Source organism: Melampsora larici-populina, assembly GCF_000204055.1.
Source record: "Melampsora larici-populina 98AG31 unplaced genomic scaffold MELLAscaffold_45, whole genome shotgun sequence".
Lineage (NCBI taxonomy): Eukaryota > Fungi > Basidiomycota > Pucciniomycetes > Pucciniales > Melampsoraceae > Melampsora > Melampsora laricis-populina.
In genome coordinates this window covers 29,865-47,817 of record NW_006768809.1, presented here as the reverse complement: position 1 = coordinate 47,817, position 17,953 = coordinate 29,865, and the positions used below count along the sequence as shown (strand labels likewise).

Here is a 17,953-nt window from a genome sequence, read left to right as displayed (position 1 = left end):
GTGGACTGAAGTGAAATATCAGAGTGGTAAACTATGTGGATTGAGTTTTGGTTCATGGCCTTACATAGGTTTTGCGTCATCGCCCGCCCCCTTACAAATAGCTCAACGGACTGCTCAAGAGGCATGCTGAAGCTATATTATCAGGGTATAGATGAGGAGATCTGCTGCGTTCCATAGACTTGAGCTTTCAAATCTCGTGTATCAGTAAAAAGACAATCATATCAACTCAAATCATAATCATTCAATTTCTTTTTCCATAACTCTTCAAATCTACCCCCTTTATCAACACCACCCTAACCTTTATCACATCCAAAAACAAATAAGTTAATTTAAGAAAACAAACCAAAAGTTTCTATGAATTTGAGGTTTCAAAAATCAATTCAAGCATTTAATAAAAAAAATCCCTTGTTTTTGACTGATCACTAAAGAGATGATGAAAATCTAGGAAAGAGAAACAAAAACTTTCAAAGTACAAAATTTCAAAATTAGTAAGATCAAATCACATTTTTTCTTTTTTTGGAAAACCCCCAAATTGCACATTCATCATAAAAACAAAACAATCACAATCACACACACACAATCACACAATCACATTGTTGACACACATGATAATGATGATCAAAAGAAAACATAAACTATGAATCGGACACTCGTGAATAAAAAAACAATCATGTCCGCGTGGGGGTTACGTTAAAGTAAAACACAGATTCGAAAACCCATTCTTTACTTGCCAGCTCCGTTGGTTGTGTTTCTTTAGAAGCCCATCATCCCTGGCATGCCGGTGAACTGAGGTCCCATCATACCTGGACCGCCAGCTTGACTTCCGTATCCAGTATGTTGAGCTGCCATCATCCCATTTGAAGGTCCTGCCGTCAACATCAATCGACCTCCGAATCCAGGTCCAATGATGGGTTTTGATTCTACAAGTAAAGATGCATATAGGTCAGAAAAAGAAAGAAACCTGGATAATGGTGGCTGGAAATATTACGTACCATCATCTTCTGATGCTTTTGCTGACTTGACTGATAACTCCTTCACTTGACGTTCAAGTTGTTCAATCCGGTTACTCTGATCCCTCGATTTTTGTAATCGATAAGGCATCACATAATCGTTCAAAGCACTATAATCAACAATAAGTTACATGATCAGCAAACCACCCTCATTTTTCAATCGAAATCAAAGACTTACTGTCTCCATTGAAGATCTTCAACTACATCAGCTCGAATAAAATCATAACAAATAAAAAGACAAGCAGCAAAACATTCCTTATTACCAATCTTCACAAAATATTCAACTAATTCTTCTACAATCTCTGATGAAGCAGATGTCGCAGCAGTGATCATCGCATCTTTAAATAATTTATCTTCTTTACTAAGTGCAATCGATTCTTCAAACTTCCTATTCTTGGCATACAACAGTGCAGCCAATCTTCGGAATTCTAATAATTCATGCGCCTCTAATCTTCTAGCTAGACTGACTTGATCAAAGTTCTCATGATTCGATAGTGAGTCACGAAGTGTGGCGTAATCCTCTTCTTCTATTAACAATTCGTGATACGCTTCGTTGATGGCAGGTAGATCTAGATGTTGAACAGCAATGAGGTATGGCTTGATTAACGGTAGATTGTCAGTCTTTTGAAACATCTTGACTACTCGAGTGTGATCGATTCGGGGTACCAGCACCGTCAATAAATCAGTCAACAAAGTAGGCTGTTCTTGCAAGTAAAACGACAACGACTTGTAATACAGCTCCACGTTCGCAACTACAGATAAAGGGCAGAAGATAGTGAAGTCAGCTTTCGAATCCGCTTGCCAGAGTGAATGGACTTCCAAACCTTTTACAATGACTTCTTTAAATTGGCTATGGTCCCATGCATCTGCCGATCTCTCCATCATGGCAAGTACCGCATTATCAAACTCGTCGTAATGAACATAAAGGAAGACCAACTCCGACCAAAGATGAGCCTGTTCAGTGGCTCGAATAACCTTGGGGATATTGATTCTTGACCAAAAGAGTTTGAGATGCTCCATAAGTCGGGCCGGCTTGTACTTGGCATAAAGAATTGAAAGCTCGGTGAACATGCCCATATGAGCACGTTCCAGACCCTGTAGATAGATAAAAAGTACATGACACGTCAGTGCTAAAGCGATGAGTCGATCGAGTCAACAGATGTCACCGCTTACCAAACCAGCTTCAAGAAGCAGGATCAATTCTTCAAAATACCCTCTCTGCTCGTACAGTTTGACGAGTGCGTGTAATTCCTCGGCATGAATGATAAGATTCAAACCACAAACTTGAGCGAGTCGGAATTCGTTCTTGTCAATGCAAGCAGAGTTGACCTGTTTCCATACTTGAGTATTGCCCGCTTTTCTAGCACAATCTACAGCTGCTTGTGTCTCGCCCAAGTAAATCAAAGTCGTTGCCAATCTAGCCCAATTGGAGATAGCTGAAAACAATAGACGAGCAGCATCATACAAGCCAGCTTCAAAGACCTGTTCACCGGCAGTGAGTTGATCAGCTACATTTGTCATTGCAAGGAACTCCTCCATATCGTGAAGACGATCCGTTTTGGCGTAAGCTACGCAAAGTTCTGTATCGATCTTGGGCTCTCGGAGTGTCTTTCTGGCCATTTGAAGGTATCGGACGACGTCATCGTGTTTTCCGGCTCGGTTGGCGGTTTCGATCACCTCCATGTAATTGGTTGGGTCGTCAGCTTTGATGTAAGAATCGATGGCGTCCTTGATACGCAAACCGTCAAGTTGAGCTTTACCCAATCGACTCCATACGGCAGGTTCGTTGACTTTAGTGGCGTATTGTGATGCTCGGTCGATGCTGACGATATACTCGACCAAAACGTTGATTGCATCAAGATGCGCTTCGTGTTTGCGGTAGACAGTAAAAGCTTCTTCATGTAAACCAGCTTCAATAGCAATTCCAGCGATCTCTTGCACATCATAACCATCCAATTTATCTATGTAAGTCATAACCTTTCCTTTCTCAGATCGGATTGCCGTTAAAATCAAAAGTTTCTTCAGATTGGCATTATCACTGAACGCCGTGGGTTCGAGTACAATCTTTTCCAAAAGTTCTATCAATTCAATAGGTAAATCGGCCGCCAAAAATGCCTTCACAGTGACTGAAACGTCTTCAGGATTTTGGCTATCGGGTACGGCGGTAGACACAACTTGATCTACTAGCTGACGCTTATACATATTATCAGGTTGGAGAACCTGCGCCCACAAATCCAATTCGCGTCGTTTAACCAAGTATCGGGCTTGATGCTTGAACATAGAATTTTCGTTAGTGAGGCGAATCAAGTCCTCGTCACAGAATCCTTTGGCATATGCGATATACGCTAGAGTTGGATCCCGTTTTTCACAGTATCGACCGACAACCAAAGGATCATAGATGTTGTTTTCTTTGAGGAATGCTTCGGGATTGTTGTTGCTGTCGATCAAGATCTTCGCCATAGCGTTGTAAATGGCAGCGTCTTGTTGACCCATAGCAATTCTGGATTCAAGCCATGGTAAGATCAGCTTCAATCGGTTCCTCTTTTCGACCTCCTCAACGAGCTCATCGACAGGAATCGGTCCGTTAACTGATGCCAATAAGTTCTTGATCATCATCTCGTCTGCATCGACATCTAGCAATCCACCCACAACTTGAGGAGCCCTTTGCGAGTTGACCTTTTGAACGTATACTTCGATAAAGTTGGTAAGGCCGTTTTGGTAAAGGTACAAAACTAAATCGTGAACAAAATCGTATCGATCGCAAACAATAATTAAAGGAAGCTGATCGGAGAGTTTTGCTTCCTTCAAGAAATTCTTGACTTTTTCAGGTTGGTAGTAATTTGATTCTCGACAGATTCTTTCCACCTCACGGATCTGACCAGTTCTGGTAGCAGCTTGAATATACTTGAAATGAACTTCGGGGTCGGTGCTAAGGTTTACAATCGAGCCGAGGTAATAGTATAAACCTTCGAAGGTTTTATAGGATTCGAACATTTCTATCAGGCGAACCGGTCCTACTAAATCAGAGTATTTCGTTGCTGCTTGGACCACGATCTGGAGATTCTGTCGTATGTTGACCTTCAGCATCTCGTTGAAACAGTCGACAGTCTGATCTACTGTCAATTTGCCAAAGTAATTAACTAGCCAGTCCGCGTTCAGAAGGTTAGTGTGAACCAATACTCGTTTGATGTCCCCGATATCTTCATAATGCTCCAAAGCCTTCAAAAGAAAATGAGTTAGTGGTGACTTCATATAACGCTTGGCAGACAAGGTGTCGTGATCTTACCCGTTGTAATAGCCCAGCCTTTTCACACAAGTTGGCAATGCTGGGACGATCATAATGACTAAACATCTCATTACCCAGTATGGCGTCGGCAACTTGAGGGGCGTTCAATAGATTCATCTCGAGCAATCTCGTTTGTAAATGGCCTTGTTCGGGTTTGTTCTCCTTCAAGGCGTCCAACAAAAAGCTCGTAGCCTGTTGTAGCATATTTTGACCCATGAATATGTCTATCACTCGCTCCACATCGACCAAGGGACCAGTTTCATCATTAACAAGTGAAGTAGCAAATTCCGATCCTTGATCCGGATTGAGACGAGTGATATGCTGTAATAATGAAGCATAATCGGGTTGAAACCCGACTCGTTTGGCGTAAACGACGATCTTATTGAATTGGCCGGTTTCGGCGAAACATGCACAAACCTAAAAGGACAAAAGTATTTTAGATAACGCATTAAAGATCATGGCAATCATGGGCGTGACTTACTTTATTGGGGACGTTAGCTCTCAAATACACACTGAGAGCAAGGTTCATGTCATGCGCGCGAACAATGTCACCTAATTCTTCTCCACAATCCAACTTGTCCTCCTTGAGCCACTTTTCGAGAAGCTGTTTCCGACCTTGTACCAAAACCGGTCTAGCAAGTTCTAAACTTTCGTACTTGTTCAATCTTCCTCTTTCCAATAAGATACCGAAATATTGTAGAATAGGACTCAATTGGCCAGGTTGGACGGGCACGTTCTTGAATTGATCGATGGTTTGTGGTGTTCTTAAAATTCCACGAGGAGAATTGGCTGCAATTTTGGCAGCTTCTGAGAATTGTCCGGTAGAGAAGAGTTGTTGGAACTGCTGGATGTAGATGTCATCAGCTCCGGGTAGATCGGCCCTTGATGCCAGTTTGATGGCCAGCTCGGGGTTGTTGAGAGTTTGGAGGATGAATGGAACGATGGTGTCTTCATCGACGGTAACCGAAATGACCTGTCCTTTACGATTTACACCAATAATACCCGAACTAGACTCGTGTTCGGCTGTGACAAAGATAGTTTCACCAGATATCCGGTTCATATACAGACAGGCGGCGGTCTCGAGGTCGTAAAGATGAAGGAAACCATATTTGGTAGCCATATAGAGGATTTTGTGTCGTTTTGAAAGCTGCATGGCCACCGGAAAGTCGTTCGGAGCCTCGGCAGGGAAAAAGACATCAACTGCCTTCTTAGCGAATACAGGTTGACCAGCTTGGTGGTCAATCTCAACAATGTGCAGCTATAATTCCGGAAAAGACAGTCAGAATCCTCGAATAGTGACCAGGATAGAGGCGAGAGAAGTAAGAAACACTTGCCTTAGCCCCTGCAGCTGTCCGGACAGCAAAAGCAAACAGCTTGCTATCCATGGTAGCACCATCCAATCTAAGATCGGCGAAACAGGCCGCATGTCCTTCGATCGATTGACTAACCCCGCGATCCTTGTTGTATAGTTGCATGCTTCCTTTGACTTTGAAGGCAGCAGGATTACTTGGATTACCACTGATACCGATCAGTACTAGCCATTTTTCGTCAGAAGATGCCCGATAATTGATGATCTGATGACCGGACAATGTTGCGTTGCGATCGAAGACTTTTACTGGAGCAGTTGTAGCATCCAGAGCTGGCCAATGATAAACAGAAGTCTCCGTGACGATACCCAGAGTTGTATCGTTGATCCACTTCCAGAATGTCACGTCTTCATGCATGACATGTGATTTGACTTTCGCCTTGAGTTCAATATTAAAGACTTGCAACGAACGTTGAGCTAATACAATTACAAGCAGATGTTTCGTAATCAGTTGATCGACTCGTTGGCTAGACACATTGAAAAGAGATACACTTACCTCTAAGAGCGATAATTTTTTGGACTGGATGCATTATAGCACTCTCTGCACTAATAGGTCTTCTAATCACATTATTGGCATCGGCTAGATCGATGATGATAACCCTGTTCAACGTGAAAAGTGGCGTAAATGAGATGAACCAAAAGTATGATTTTCTACTTATCTGCTCACTGTTTAGCGCCATTGACTTCTTCTCGTACACACACGTAGCGTTCAGATTCCATGGTGAGTGTGTTGAAGCCAATGGAGGCTATAATATGTCGATTTTGAGATCTATAGTCAGTATGGTACTTTGTAATTGACAAAGTCAATGAAGTGATCGACTCACCGGGTTGGACACCCAAGGCTGTAAGCTGATAAAGGTGATCGAGATAATATGTTAGTCTTGATTGAAGATATTAGATATATAGAAGTGAGATCATTCCTACCTGAACATGTTCACAAAACGCTATTGGTCGTAATTCTGACATGACGAATGAGACTAGGCTCAAGAGAGGGCCAAGGGTTTTGGATTAAGACCAGAGTGATAGATCAGATGATGATGATCGAGAGATAGAGATATAATAAAGTAAATATGTTTGTTTAATGTTATAGTCTGTTATAGTTGATTAGTTGATTTGTGGTAGTCGCTGCTGAGTGGATTGATTGTTGAGATCGAAATGTGTCAGACTCATACCCTCAGTCTGGAGTTTGGACTCGATCAACTACCATGGATGTCACAATCTGAGAAACTTCATCACCTACATACATACACATGTGTCATTCAAGATTTCAGCCAGTAACATGCCCTGCTTCGTGACATGTAATCCGTAGGCTCAGCCTTCCACTTGAAAGCTGAGCGTGTTCCGTTTGGACAAATCCTCATGAGGATCAGAATCGACATTTGGTTAATGCTGGATGATGCGCTTGATCAATGCCACCGTGATTCAAGTTGTATAAAGTTTTCACATACACCTCCCTGAATCCTACTCAATGAGACAAAGCAAAAGATTATGTAGAGCCAATACCTCATAGCTTCCGTCAATCACCCGCAAGCCGGAGTCTTTTCACGGAGATAGACCCAATGCTGAAGGCTTCCTAGTATTACATTCAACTCCCACAGCAACAAGTAAGCTTTTTGAAAAGAAGAATTGATTGACATGGTGTACAGTCACCAAGTGTTTTAACGTGGCATGGCATGGTCAAGATCTTCTATGGTAGTATTCATCAAAGCCACCATATCTACTTGAATGCAATATGGACATTCAATAATCTTTTTGAATCAATATCACGTCGCATTAATGCTCATTCCTTAATCATGTTTGGCTCTCCTCTCAACTCACTGTGCTGCGTCCAAAGCTGATGAATTGAGGAAATAACTGGATATTTAAACATCTATAAACAAAATCTCTTTCAAGCTCCCTATATACTTGATAAAAATCGATTAAAAGACTTCAATTGCGAATCCAAAAAAATCCTTCAAGCATAAATACAAAGACTTAATTCAAGATCAAGTATCTGATAAGAGACAGTTAATAAAATAATCCAATTCAAGTCATATGTATTTCAAAACCTCAATGGTTGACCTTGATGAAGTTTCGAATTAACTTTTCGACTCAATAAAATGATTCCTAAAATATCAATATTTGCTGTTGTGAAAGCTTTGATATGAAGGAAATCCAAAATACAATTCACATCCAATTTCAAATTTAAACCCATACTAACTAGAACTTGAAATGAATTACTAAATCCTGTAGAAACACCTTTACAATGATCAGTCAAAAAAGTGAAAGAAAATCAGTGTTGAATTTTTGTTTTGAAGATGTTTGTATTGTAACTGAATAGATGTAAAACGAAAGATTCACTCACTTGAGATTTTATCAACAAATTCTCCAGGCCATTTTTCTTCAAACAAATCTAAGATTTGTTCAAGTTCAGAAAAGATTTTGATATAAATTTTCTGTAACTTTATCTACGTATTATTAAAAAAGAAAACTGCAAAAGTCAGAGATGATAAGTCTTTCAAAAATCGAATACAAACCGTCCACAAACCAATTCATCACGAGTAGGTTTATCAGGTCCATCACAAGTAGGTCCGAATTTATTAACAACATTAGAAAACTTATTTTCAACATCCGATAAACTTTTCACAGCATCATCAAGTTTGATATCTTTCGAAATAGCTTCACGAGAAGCACATAACTCTGGTATGAATGCTTCGTATTCCTTTGAGATGATAGCTACAGTTTCAACCGGTGGTGGCGTTTGTGACCAAAATGGTGCTAAGGGTGGTAAAGGACGTGAGTATTGTAAATTCTCTGTGATCTTGTCTCGCTTTGGAAAAGTTTTTAAAGCTTCTTCAATTGATCGAGCGTGTAATGAATGTGATACCGCTTCGTATCTGAAAAAAAGAACAAATGGTCAGACAAGAGTGATGAAAGTAATCCCCTGGAGAACTTACCTGGAACTGGATCCTATGACAATGGTGGCCCCTTTAAAAGAATAAAACATAAATGATCGTTTCCAGATACATAGGAAAGAACGAGAACCAGGTACATACACCCAAAGAGGCTCAGCAAGATTATTGTTCGTCTCCCGTTCATTTTGATATGTGATTGAGACCTCAGTTGATGGTGCCCGTCGGGAATGATGATGAAAATTGAAACACGATGAAAAAGAGTGTGATTATAAGTTTGCGAGGGATATATGATACGGATGAAGAGTCCAGAGTCCAGAGTCAAGAGAAAAAGTAAAGAACAAGACCATTTTCAAACTTCAGACTCAAGGTCAGTGTTGGGCTGTGTGGGTGTCAAGTTAAAATTCAAATGTCAGCGTGAGAGAAGAAGTCACGACTTGAACTGATTTGAATCATTTCAACTTTTTCTTTTCTCGCATCCATCAAGTATAAATTCACTTGAAATGCGAAAATCGTCAAAGACCAGGATGAAAAATGAACCCGTTTGCTCCCTATTGTAGCAGATTCCTATCTGGAGCAAAGATAGAATGTGTGCGCTGACCTCTTGCGCAGATTTTACACATTTTTGCTTGAGGAAGTTGATTGCCACTTGCATCAAAAGGCACTCTTCGAACTTGAGAACACGTAAAACCCAGATCTTTGAGACAGCTCTTGAGCAAGAAGCGGTCAACTTCCTTGGGGAAAAATAGTGTACACTATGTGCAAGAGGAGTGCACACATCTTGAAGATTACCATTTGCACCTTTTGCACTTTGGGTACATGGAAAAGAGTCCATGGTGATCCATGGGAAAGTGATCAAACCACTAGAGTACTGGACAATGTGAATAGAGCAGACCACAATAAGGGGTTGGTCCAAGTTCTGAATCTTTGACCTCACTGTCACATAATCAGGCTCAAACTCATTTCTATACATCAGTTGACTCTTTTGCATCAGTTATCATCATGATTGGAAAAACAAAATAAAATCTCAAAGAATAGAAAAATCCACACAATTCCATACATAGGATCATTCATTCAATCCCAAACCAACCAATGTATCTGTATCAGTGTTCAGGCTTTTAAATCACATGAATTCAAAGCTAAATTTACAGTGAGTAATCCTATCAAGAGACAGCATTCAAAAAATCCACTACTTTCATGCCCTTCACTTAGCATTGTTTGGTGCAAACCTTCCACAAAAAAAGAAGTGCCTAAAGAAAGTCATAGGGTTGAAAAAAAACAAGGCAATTGAAACATAACATTCAACCCTTGTATGATTTACCATTGGAAATACTAGAAGTTAGGTGCCCAGCCATCACATCATCATTGTCCTATGCAATATCAGCCAAATATTACCCCTTGTCAGTCTGTAGGCACACCGAAGTATTGTCAATAAAAGTATCCAGACCCCAATATTTTTATATGAATATTTATTACTTGCAACTTATTGTTCTGCAAGGCAATGGTATGACCTCATGTTCACCCTGGCTTCACAATTTGAACCAAGATCCAATGAATTACAGCTGTGTACCACATCTATCTCAATTTCAATGATTATAGAGGAGAAGCTTATCACACTGCAATCAAACATTGTTGATTGTGGCCTTTTGGTATCAAATTTAGCCCTCAAGATGTGAATTTCACTGCCTCAGCCAATACTTGGGAGGCTATAGGTGGCAATTATGTGTTTGGGCTTGTTGCCAGTTTGACTTCCCCCCTTTGGTTGTGAGGACTAAATGAAGCTACGGTACCCTGTGTTTCTGATATCCTGTTTTAATTCTGGGTAATGGGACTGATACTTTATCATTTATTATACTGTCTTCATTACTATTCCTGTTTTGCCCAGTCATGTCATCATTGCTACGGGTGATCACCACTACATTGCTGACTACCACAGCTTGAATGGCAAACTCCTTTGTCATATCACTTATACTGGTCAAGTGCAGTCAACCCAGACTGGAATTGATGATGCTTATGTTCAAAGAGTGCATCAGTGATTGGAAACTTGTTTCAGTGATTACATGATAATGTCTGACCTTTTTCTTTCAAATCCTTTGGAGTCAATTATCTGTATTATACACCAAAATTTGTGCCTCACAGAATGATAACAAATATTTGTGTTGGCTTGAAAATCTATCTGAAATCATGAGGTCTCCAATTGTATCACAAACCTACTTGCCTTCTGTAATAACCTGCTATGTAACACCTGTGTGGTATACCAATATGCTAATACTGGGGGACCAAAGTTGTCAGGATTGACTGCTCACCAGTTCTGATGTCCTTCTTCATTGCAATCTCAATATCAGGCCTGGGGTATCATTCATTGTATTCACTGAAAGTTAGCTCATAACACCTTCAGATCATTATTGTCTTTGATATATCAATGCACATGGTAGAGATCTATGGAGCTACTCTTTATCTTGCCACTGGAAAACACTTTGTAGATGTTGCACCTTCCCCTTGCGCAATGAAGTCCACTACAATCACTACTTAGTCTGACAACTGCTGTGTTCTGAGTACATTCATCTCAGGATCATAGACATGTCACTATTTTCAAACCAGCTTTCTTCTTGTTGTTTTACCGTTTCTGATCATTTTCTGTAGCAGACAATTTTGAAATTCATCTGACTGCCAAATTTCCATGAAGGAATTTGAATCTGGGTGATTGTGCTACTAAACGTTCCATGGAAAGTATGTCATTGTTGTTGTTTTAGTAGATTCTTAATGCAAATGATGCTATTTAAATGGGTATCTATTCAGTTTCAGTAGCTAGAAAAGGACGAGTAAGGCTGTTTATAGCTTTGGACTTGAACTTGTTACAATGACCAGTGATTCATTACAGATGAAAAACCTTTACAAAAATGAGAACAGATTAAAAAGGGATGATATTCTTGGAGGTAATAAGATAAAAGGAAACTAATGGGAATTCATTGGCTAGAATTGAGCTTGCCAAGGTCAATATCTCCATATATCTGTCCATTTTCATCCCTTGTGTATTGATGTATTCATGTGAGTGTATCTGAACACTATAATTGTGATTTGGTCAAAAGTTAAAACAAAGAGTATGAATGAATGAAATGGTAAAGTTACATACCTAGTTAGCTCTTGCTGTTCAGGTTTTGCTCTTGCTTGACCCACTGCACCCTCATTTAAGTTTATTCTAGCTTGGGCTAAGCCTGAATTGTTATCCGGTGCCTAAGATAAATGTGGTTGACAGGAAGGAAAGGGGTCAAGTATGATGGACAAGTTAAAAATCATGATGTCTCTGAATTGACTCATTGAGCAGATAAATTTTGATTAAAGATATTGGGGTTGATGTTGATGAGTTGTTTGGGTTGATCTGTTGAGTTTTATTTGAATTACTTGGCTGCTTGTTTTCCTGAGGCATTGGAAAGACTCATTAAGTCTTGTTCCTTTGTCTATGTGTAGACATTTGTGACTCAAAAGCCACATGACTGGAAGACAGTTGTAAATGGTATAGTGAGGGAACTCTCCAGGGGCACTGGCAAATCAACCAACTTGCTTGCCAAGGTTACAACAGTTGTGTACAGTCAAACCCGCGCAAACGCATAATTTGGGTGGAAGACTTTTGCTATGCATTTTGACGGGTTATGCATTTCTGTTGTCAAATTTGGCAGTAAAAAGCATCAAGATTCTAGATTTTTTCTATGCATTATCACGGGTTATGCACCTGCGCGGGTATGCATTTGCGCGGGTTTGACTGTATGCAGTATGGAATTCTTAAACTGCAATTCGGTTGTTGATTTGAAATTTGATTGCTTTCATACAGCTGCAATACAGCTTGGAATATAAGCATATACATACTACAATCAAGATATAAAATTTGGTTTCCTATTGACTGCCAGTCAATAGGCTTGTTTACCACCACCACTATACCCTTGATCCACCTCTATTGCTTCACCAACATGAGGACCATCAAAACATCAAGTCCAACTGGACAAGGAAGCCAAGGCATTACAAGATGTGTACATTTTGTATTCTTATATATATTTTCTTGTTGATATCCTTTCTGCTCCAGGTTCTTTCTGTTTCTCAACAATACTCACCAACTTTGTTCTTCTTAGTGCCAACAAAAGGGAAATACATAATCCTATTGAAGGGCTTAGCCTTGATCACGGCAGGGGTGGCAGACCTTCTTATACCAACAAGTAAGCTCTCATTTTCTGTTCTTCAATTCAAATCATTAAGTGATTGCTGGTCACCTTTTGATATTCCCTTTTAGACCAAGTTGCCAATGGGATTCAGAAGATGTTAGAATTGGCGGGCAATGCCAGTACCTCGATTTGGAGTTGAATCATCTGGATCCTTTTAAATACCAAGATTTTTGTGAGTTCTGTTGTGAATTTCACCCTGATTTCAATCCTGACATCAAAATCATTTGTGGTGAATTTTTCTTTCCTCTCTTGACAATTTTCACTGAAACTCAACCTTTTGTTCCATTTGATTAAAGTTTTCCCGTCTTTGCAGCCAAGATTCTTCACTGCCAGGAACATGAAAAGTTGATAAGATTCACTACACAAAATGTAATCTTTACCGAGCAGTAAAGAAAACTACTGACATAGAACAATCCTGACACAACAGGAAGAGAGCTAAAAATCTAAAAAAATATGCACCTTGTTCCTAGATGTTGGGGCGTCATTATGAGTATTTTCTTGTATTTTACACACAGATATTGGTTAATGTACTAACAATAAAGGCTAAAGATCATCAACAACCCACCTGTAACAATACCTGAAATTTGGGTCATGATTATGAAGACAATATTTTGTGGTCTAAAAACTTCAATAACTTTTGCAATTCTGCTCCAAATGACTTGATTTTTGGTTCATTCAAAAGCTGAACCATTCTCCTTTACACTTCATAGAGGTAGTAAGGTGTTATCTAGTCATGTAAACACTCTACATATGTTCAAACATTTCTCAATAAATAGCTCTGTAGGATCTTTTGCAGACCAGCTACAGATGTGATGCCTCAATGACAAATGTAAAGGAAAGACCCACCTTTTTGATGAACTAAAAATTGAGTGATTTAATTCAGAACTGCAAAAGTTATTGATGTTTGAAGATTTCAAAATCCTGTCTTCAAAATCATGGGCCAAATTTCAGGTATTGTTACAGGTGGGTTTTTGATGTGTCTCAGCCTTTATTGTTAGTACATTAACTAATATCTGTCTGTAAAATACAAAAAAATACTCATCATGACGCCCCAACATCGAGGAACAAGGTCCATATTTTTTCAGATTTTAGCTCTCTTCCTGTTGCCTCAGGAGTTTTCTATGGCAGTAGTTTTCTTTACCACCCGGTAAAGATTACATTTTGTGTAGTGATTGTACCTTGGTCCAAAGACCTTTGATTCATTTACCATAACAATAACTAAGAAGATTGAAAAAAACAGAGAACAGGACTATCTTTGATACAACTTTATAAAGTTGGATAAAAAACTTGGGTCAAGGGCCTTTTGATTTCTTTACGATAAGATTAACAAGAAAAATTGAATAACAGAATACCAAATCAGCAACAGTCATGTCACTGTACCAGTACTGTGCCATGCTGTATCTGGGCTCTGCAGTACTGGTACCTGCAACCAGGTACAGTACTGAGATGCCTGTGAAGGCAATTTTTCCCCTAGATCCTGTATTGCGTGTTGTACCTGACTGCTCTACAGGATCACCTGGTATTTTCGGACTATCCTGTACTGTATCTACTTTGTGGGAAAGGTACTTGACCAGCTCAGCAAGGGGTAAACCCTGAATCCAGCTTCTCTTTTTTTGAGTACACCACCTCAAACTGTGAGGGTAGTGGCTCTTTGAAAGGAGGCTACACTCACTAAATGGTAATATTGGGACTAGGTAGGTGGTGAAGTATAATAAATATTATTATATTTCAGATTATAACTAGTTACAAGGGTAGAAGAAGGAAAGAGAGAGAACTGATATGAGTAGGAGAAGAGTAGTAGAAGGTTAAACAACTAAGAGTCTGCTAGGATAAATCCTGGCAGACTACAGTTAGTTGACTCTTAAAGAAGAGATTTGATTTACAATTAAGTAAGGGATGAGAACAGGATCCCAATGTTCTCCAATATCCTTCTTGGGAATTGGATAAAGAGTGATTATAAAGATCACTATCTTGGTTATCTCTTAGAGGTCACCAACCTGATGGTTATTAACTTAGAGGTCACCAACCTATTGGTTATTAACTTGGAGGTCACCAACCTAAGATAGTTGCTACTTGGGGAAAGTAGAGGATCCAGAAGTGAAGTGTACTTACTAGGATCTAGTCAGGAAAGATCAAGGTGAATAGAATGAATCACTAGTATTACTATTTGTAATACTCTTGATATTTATTCTAATTGAACTCTTGAAGGTTCTTTAGAAATAGGTATGTATAAACTTGGTTTCTTCCCTGAGGATGAACTGAGTTTGGGTTTATATATTCAGCTCTTTAAACCTAATATTGTGATATACACAAGTGTTACAATATTAGGTTTATAGTTATTATTTTTATTATTTTTATAATTACTTATACTTAATGTTATGTTCAGTAGTCATTAAGTGTTTTATGCTATATAAGCATTTTTAACTCTTGATACTGAGTTATGAGATGTTACTATTGTTTTTTGTATGTAATCTTATATGTTACATATTAGTTCTTGATTACGTATATATGTAATTAGTGTTTTATACATATCTTATTACATGTTACATATGTTTCTAAGATATATGTACATGTATTTGGGTTTGATGAATAATATTTATATTTACAAGTTAGTCTTTGGGTACATGTGTATGTACCCAGGGCTGACATTCCCCACCCTCAAAGGAGGTCATTACTTCTTTTCAGGAAGTTTATGAGCTCTTTTCTGGGCTCTGAATTCTCTCAGGGTAGTTTTTCCATTGGGTACTTTGTCGGCTGGTAGCCATTCATCCTCATCTGCACTTCTATTCTTATATCTAACTAAATAGAGTGTTATGGATTTACCATTAATATTTGTCTCTCTTTGTTTGATGATTTTGGAAAAAATCTTTTCTCCATCTGTCTCAAATTGTATAGGTGCTTGTTTTGGTATTTCTCTATCAGGGAATTTGTTTTTATCAGAAGCATGGTATTTCTTAATTAATGAAATACGGAAAACTGGGTGTTTCCTTCCAAACTCCTCTGTCAATGCAACCTCTACTGCATTGTTCCCATGAAATTTCAATATTACAAAAGGCCCTACAAACTGGTCTTGAAGTTTCTTTGGTCCTTGTAAGTTAGTGAAATTTGTAGTTGAGAGTAGAACTTGTTCTCCCACCACAAATTTTGGTTCTTTATGGCTTTTATTCCATCTTTCTTGATTGTATGTTACTGCATCTTCAATGCATTGTGCTGCTCGAGCTTGTGCTTTACTTAACATATCAAAGAAGCTTAAAGATGTTGGATGGAATTCAACATTTTTATTCTTTATTTGATCTTTAGGTAGTCTCGGGCAGTATCCTCTTTCAATCTCAAAGGGTTTCTTTCCTGTAGTGCTATGTATGCTACTATTGTAGGCTAATTCTAAGGCTGGTAGTAAGGTATGCCAGTCATGTGTAAATCCGTCTTTGTCTGTGTATGCTAGACCTTCTGTGCAATATCTTCTGACAATTTCGGTCAAGGTGCTGATATTTCTTTCACTCAAGCCGTCAGTTTGAGGATGGTATGCGGTTGAAAGTGGTAGTGTGGTTCCAATAAGCATATTCAAACTCTTCCAAAATTCAGAAGTGAACTTGGGGTCTCTATCACTGATTATTATCCGTGGTAAACCTGCATCACTTATTATTCTTTCCCAGAACAACAATGCAATGTCCATTGCGGTTGATTCTTTGTAACAAGGCAAGAATCTCGTCCTTTTCGAAAATCTGTCTACTATCACCAATACACAATTATAGTTGTTTATTGAAGATGGAGGAAGTCCTGTAACAAAGTCCATGTTAATGACTTCCCATGGGTATGTTGGTTCTTCTATCCTTTGTAATAATCCAAATCTTTTTCCCGTAGCTTTGTTGGCTTTTTGGCATCTTTTGCAAGTCTTTACATATTCTTCAACATCTTTTCTCCAACTTGGCCACCATGCTGTACTTCTAATTCTGTCAATTGTTCTGTCTTCTGATAAATGTCCTGACATAAATTCATCATGGCATACATGTAGTGTTTGTTGAATGTGTTCAGGTTTAACTATAATTAAGACTGAACTGTGTTTTTCTCTGAAATATAACAAACCTGATTCAAGCGTAATTTTTCCTTGATCATATCCATCTTTCCATGGTTGCTCAAGTGTTGTTGATAAACTCAGGTCAGTTTTCTGTATGGAAAGAATTCGAACAAGTTTTGTAGTGTTACTATTTCTTTCGTAACTTTCTTTTACTTCTTCAAAGAATTCTTCTGATAATTCACATAAACTGATTCCCATGACAGGAATGTCTCTTTCCATTTCTTCAGGTTCCCATGCTGGATTATCAGAGTCATTGGGAAGTGCCATTCTACTAAGTCCATCTGCATTATTATGGAATTTTCCTGGTCTGTGTGTAATGGTCATGAAGGGTTTATATTCTTGTATGGCCATCATCCACCTCAGCATGTGCCTACTTGGTGATTTCAAGTTTGTCAAAGATCTTACACCTGTGCAGTCAGTAATGACTTCAAAATAACTACCATCAAGGTAATAATGTAGTTTTTCTAATGCCCAAACTAGTGCTAATGCTTCTAATTGAGATGATGAGTACCGAGATTCAGTATTTGTTAGTTTTCTAGATATGAATACTATTGGTCCTTCTTTGGGTTTTCCATCAATGATTTGGGTTTGATGAAGTGCTGCTCCTAAACCTTCAATTGATGCATCCACGTATAATTTGAATGGTTTTTCGAAATCAGGATGGAACAGAATAGGGGCTGTTGTCAACATTTCTTTTATTTTATTGACCGCATCTATTCTTTCTTTTGTCATTTCGAATGTCACTCCTTTAGCATATAGTTTGTACAGACAGCGAGTGATGCTTCCAAAATTGGGAATGTGAGCTCTGTAGTAACTTGCAAATCCTAGAAATGAACTCAATTCTTGTTTATCTTTTGGGCAAGGTTTTTGTAGTACTGCTGCTACAGAGTTTTGGTCAACTGCTACCCATAAACCTGACACTCGATGGCCTAAAGCTTTGCATTCTTTAAATCCAAAATGACACTTTGTTAGGGAGATTGTCATACCTATGGATTTAGCTCTTAGAATTACTATTTCTAGTGCTTGAATATGTTCTTCCCAAGTTGTATGAAAAGCTATGAGGTCATCAATATAAACTTTCAACCAACCTTCTCTCAATTCTTTGGAGAAT

The 17,953-nt window shown here is 38.8% G+C and overlaps 2 protein-coding genes across 2 annotated transcripts; both read right to left on the bottom strand.

The window, feature by feature from the left end:
- Positions 1–210: 210 nt before the first annotated feature.
- Positions 211–6,804, bottom strand: MELLADRAFT_44960 (uncharacterized protein; the record flags this gene model as incomplete). The annotated part of the gene is made up of 12 exons (XM_007414654.1): positions 211–920; positions 993–1,120; positions 1,189–1,762; positions 1,835–2,105; positions 2,184–4,229; positions 4,297–4,713; positions 4,778–5,554; positions 5,625–6,079; positions 6,159–6,262; positions 6,330–6,408; positions 6,487–6,511; positions 6,587–6,804. 12 exons carry the CDS (start codon positions 6,626–6,628, stop codon positions 754–756), a joined length of 5,085 nt encoding a protein of 1,694 aa, XP_007414716.1.
- Positions 6,805–7,565: 761 nt separating this feature from the next.
- On the bottom strand, positions 7,566–9,025 carry MELLADRAFT_72856 (uncharacterized protein; the record flags this gene model as incomplete). The annotated part of the gene is made up of 5 exons (XM_007414653.1): positions 7,566–7,900; positions 8,007–8,109; positions 8,190–8,538; positions 8,599–8,629; positions 8,698–9,025. The coding sequence occupies 5 exons, from the start codon at positions 8,738–8,740 to the stop codon at positions 7,704–7,706; spliced, it is 723 nt and encodes a 240-aa protein (XP_007414715.1).
- Positions 9,026–17,953: the final 8,928 nt, after the last annotated feature.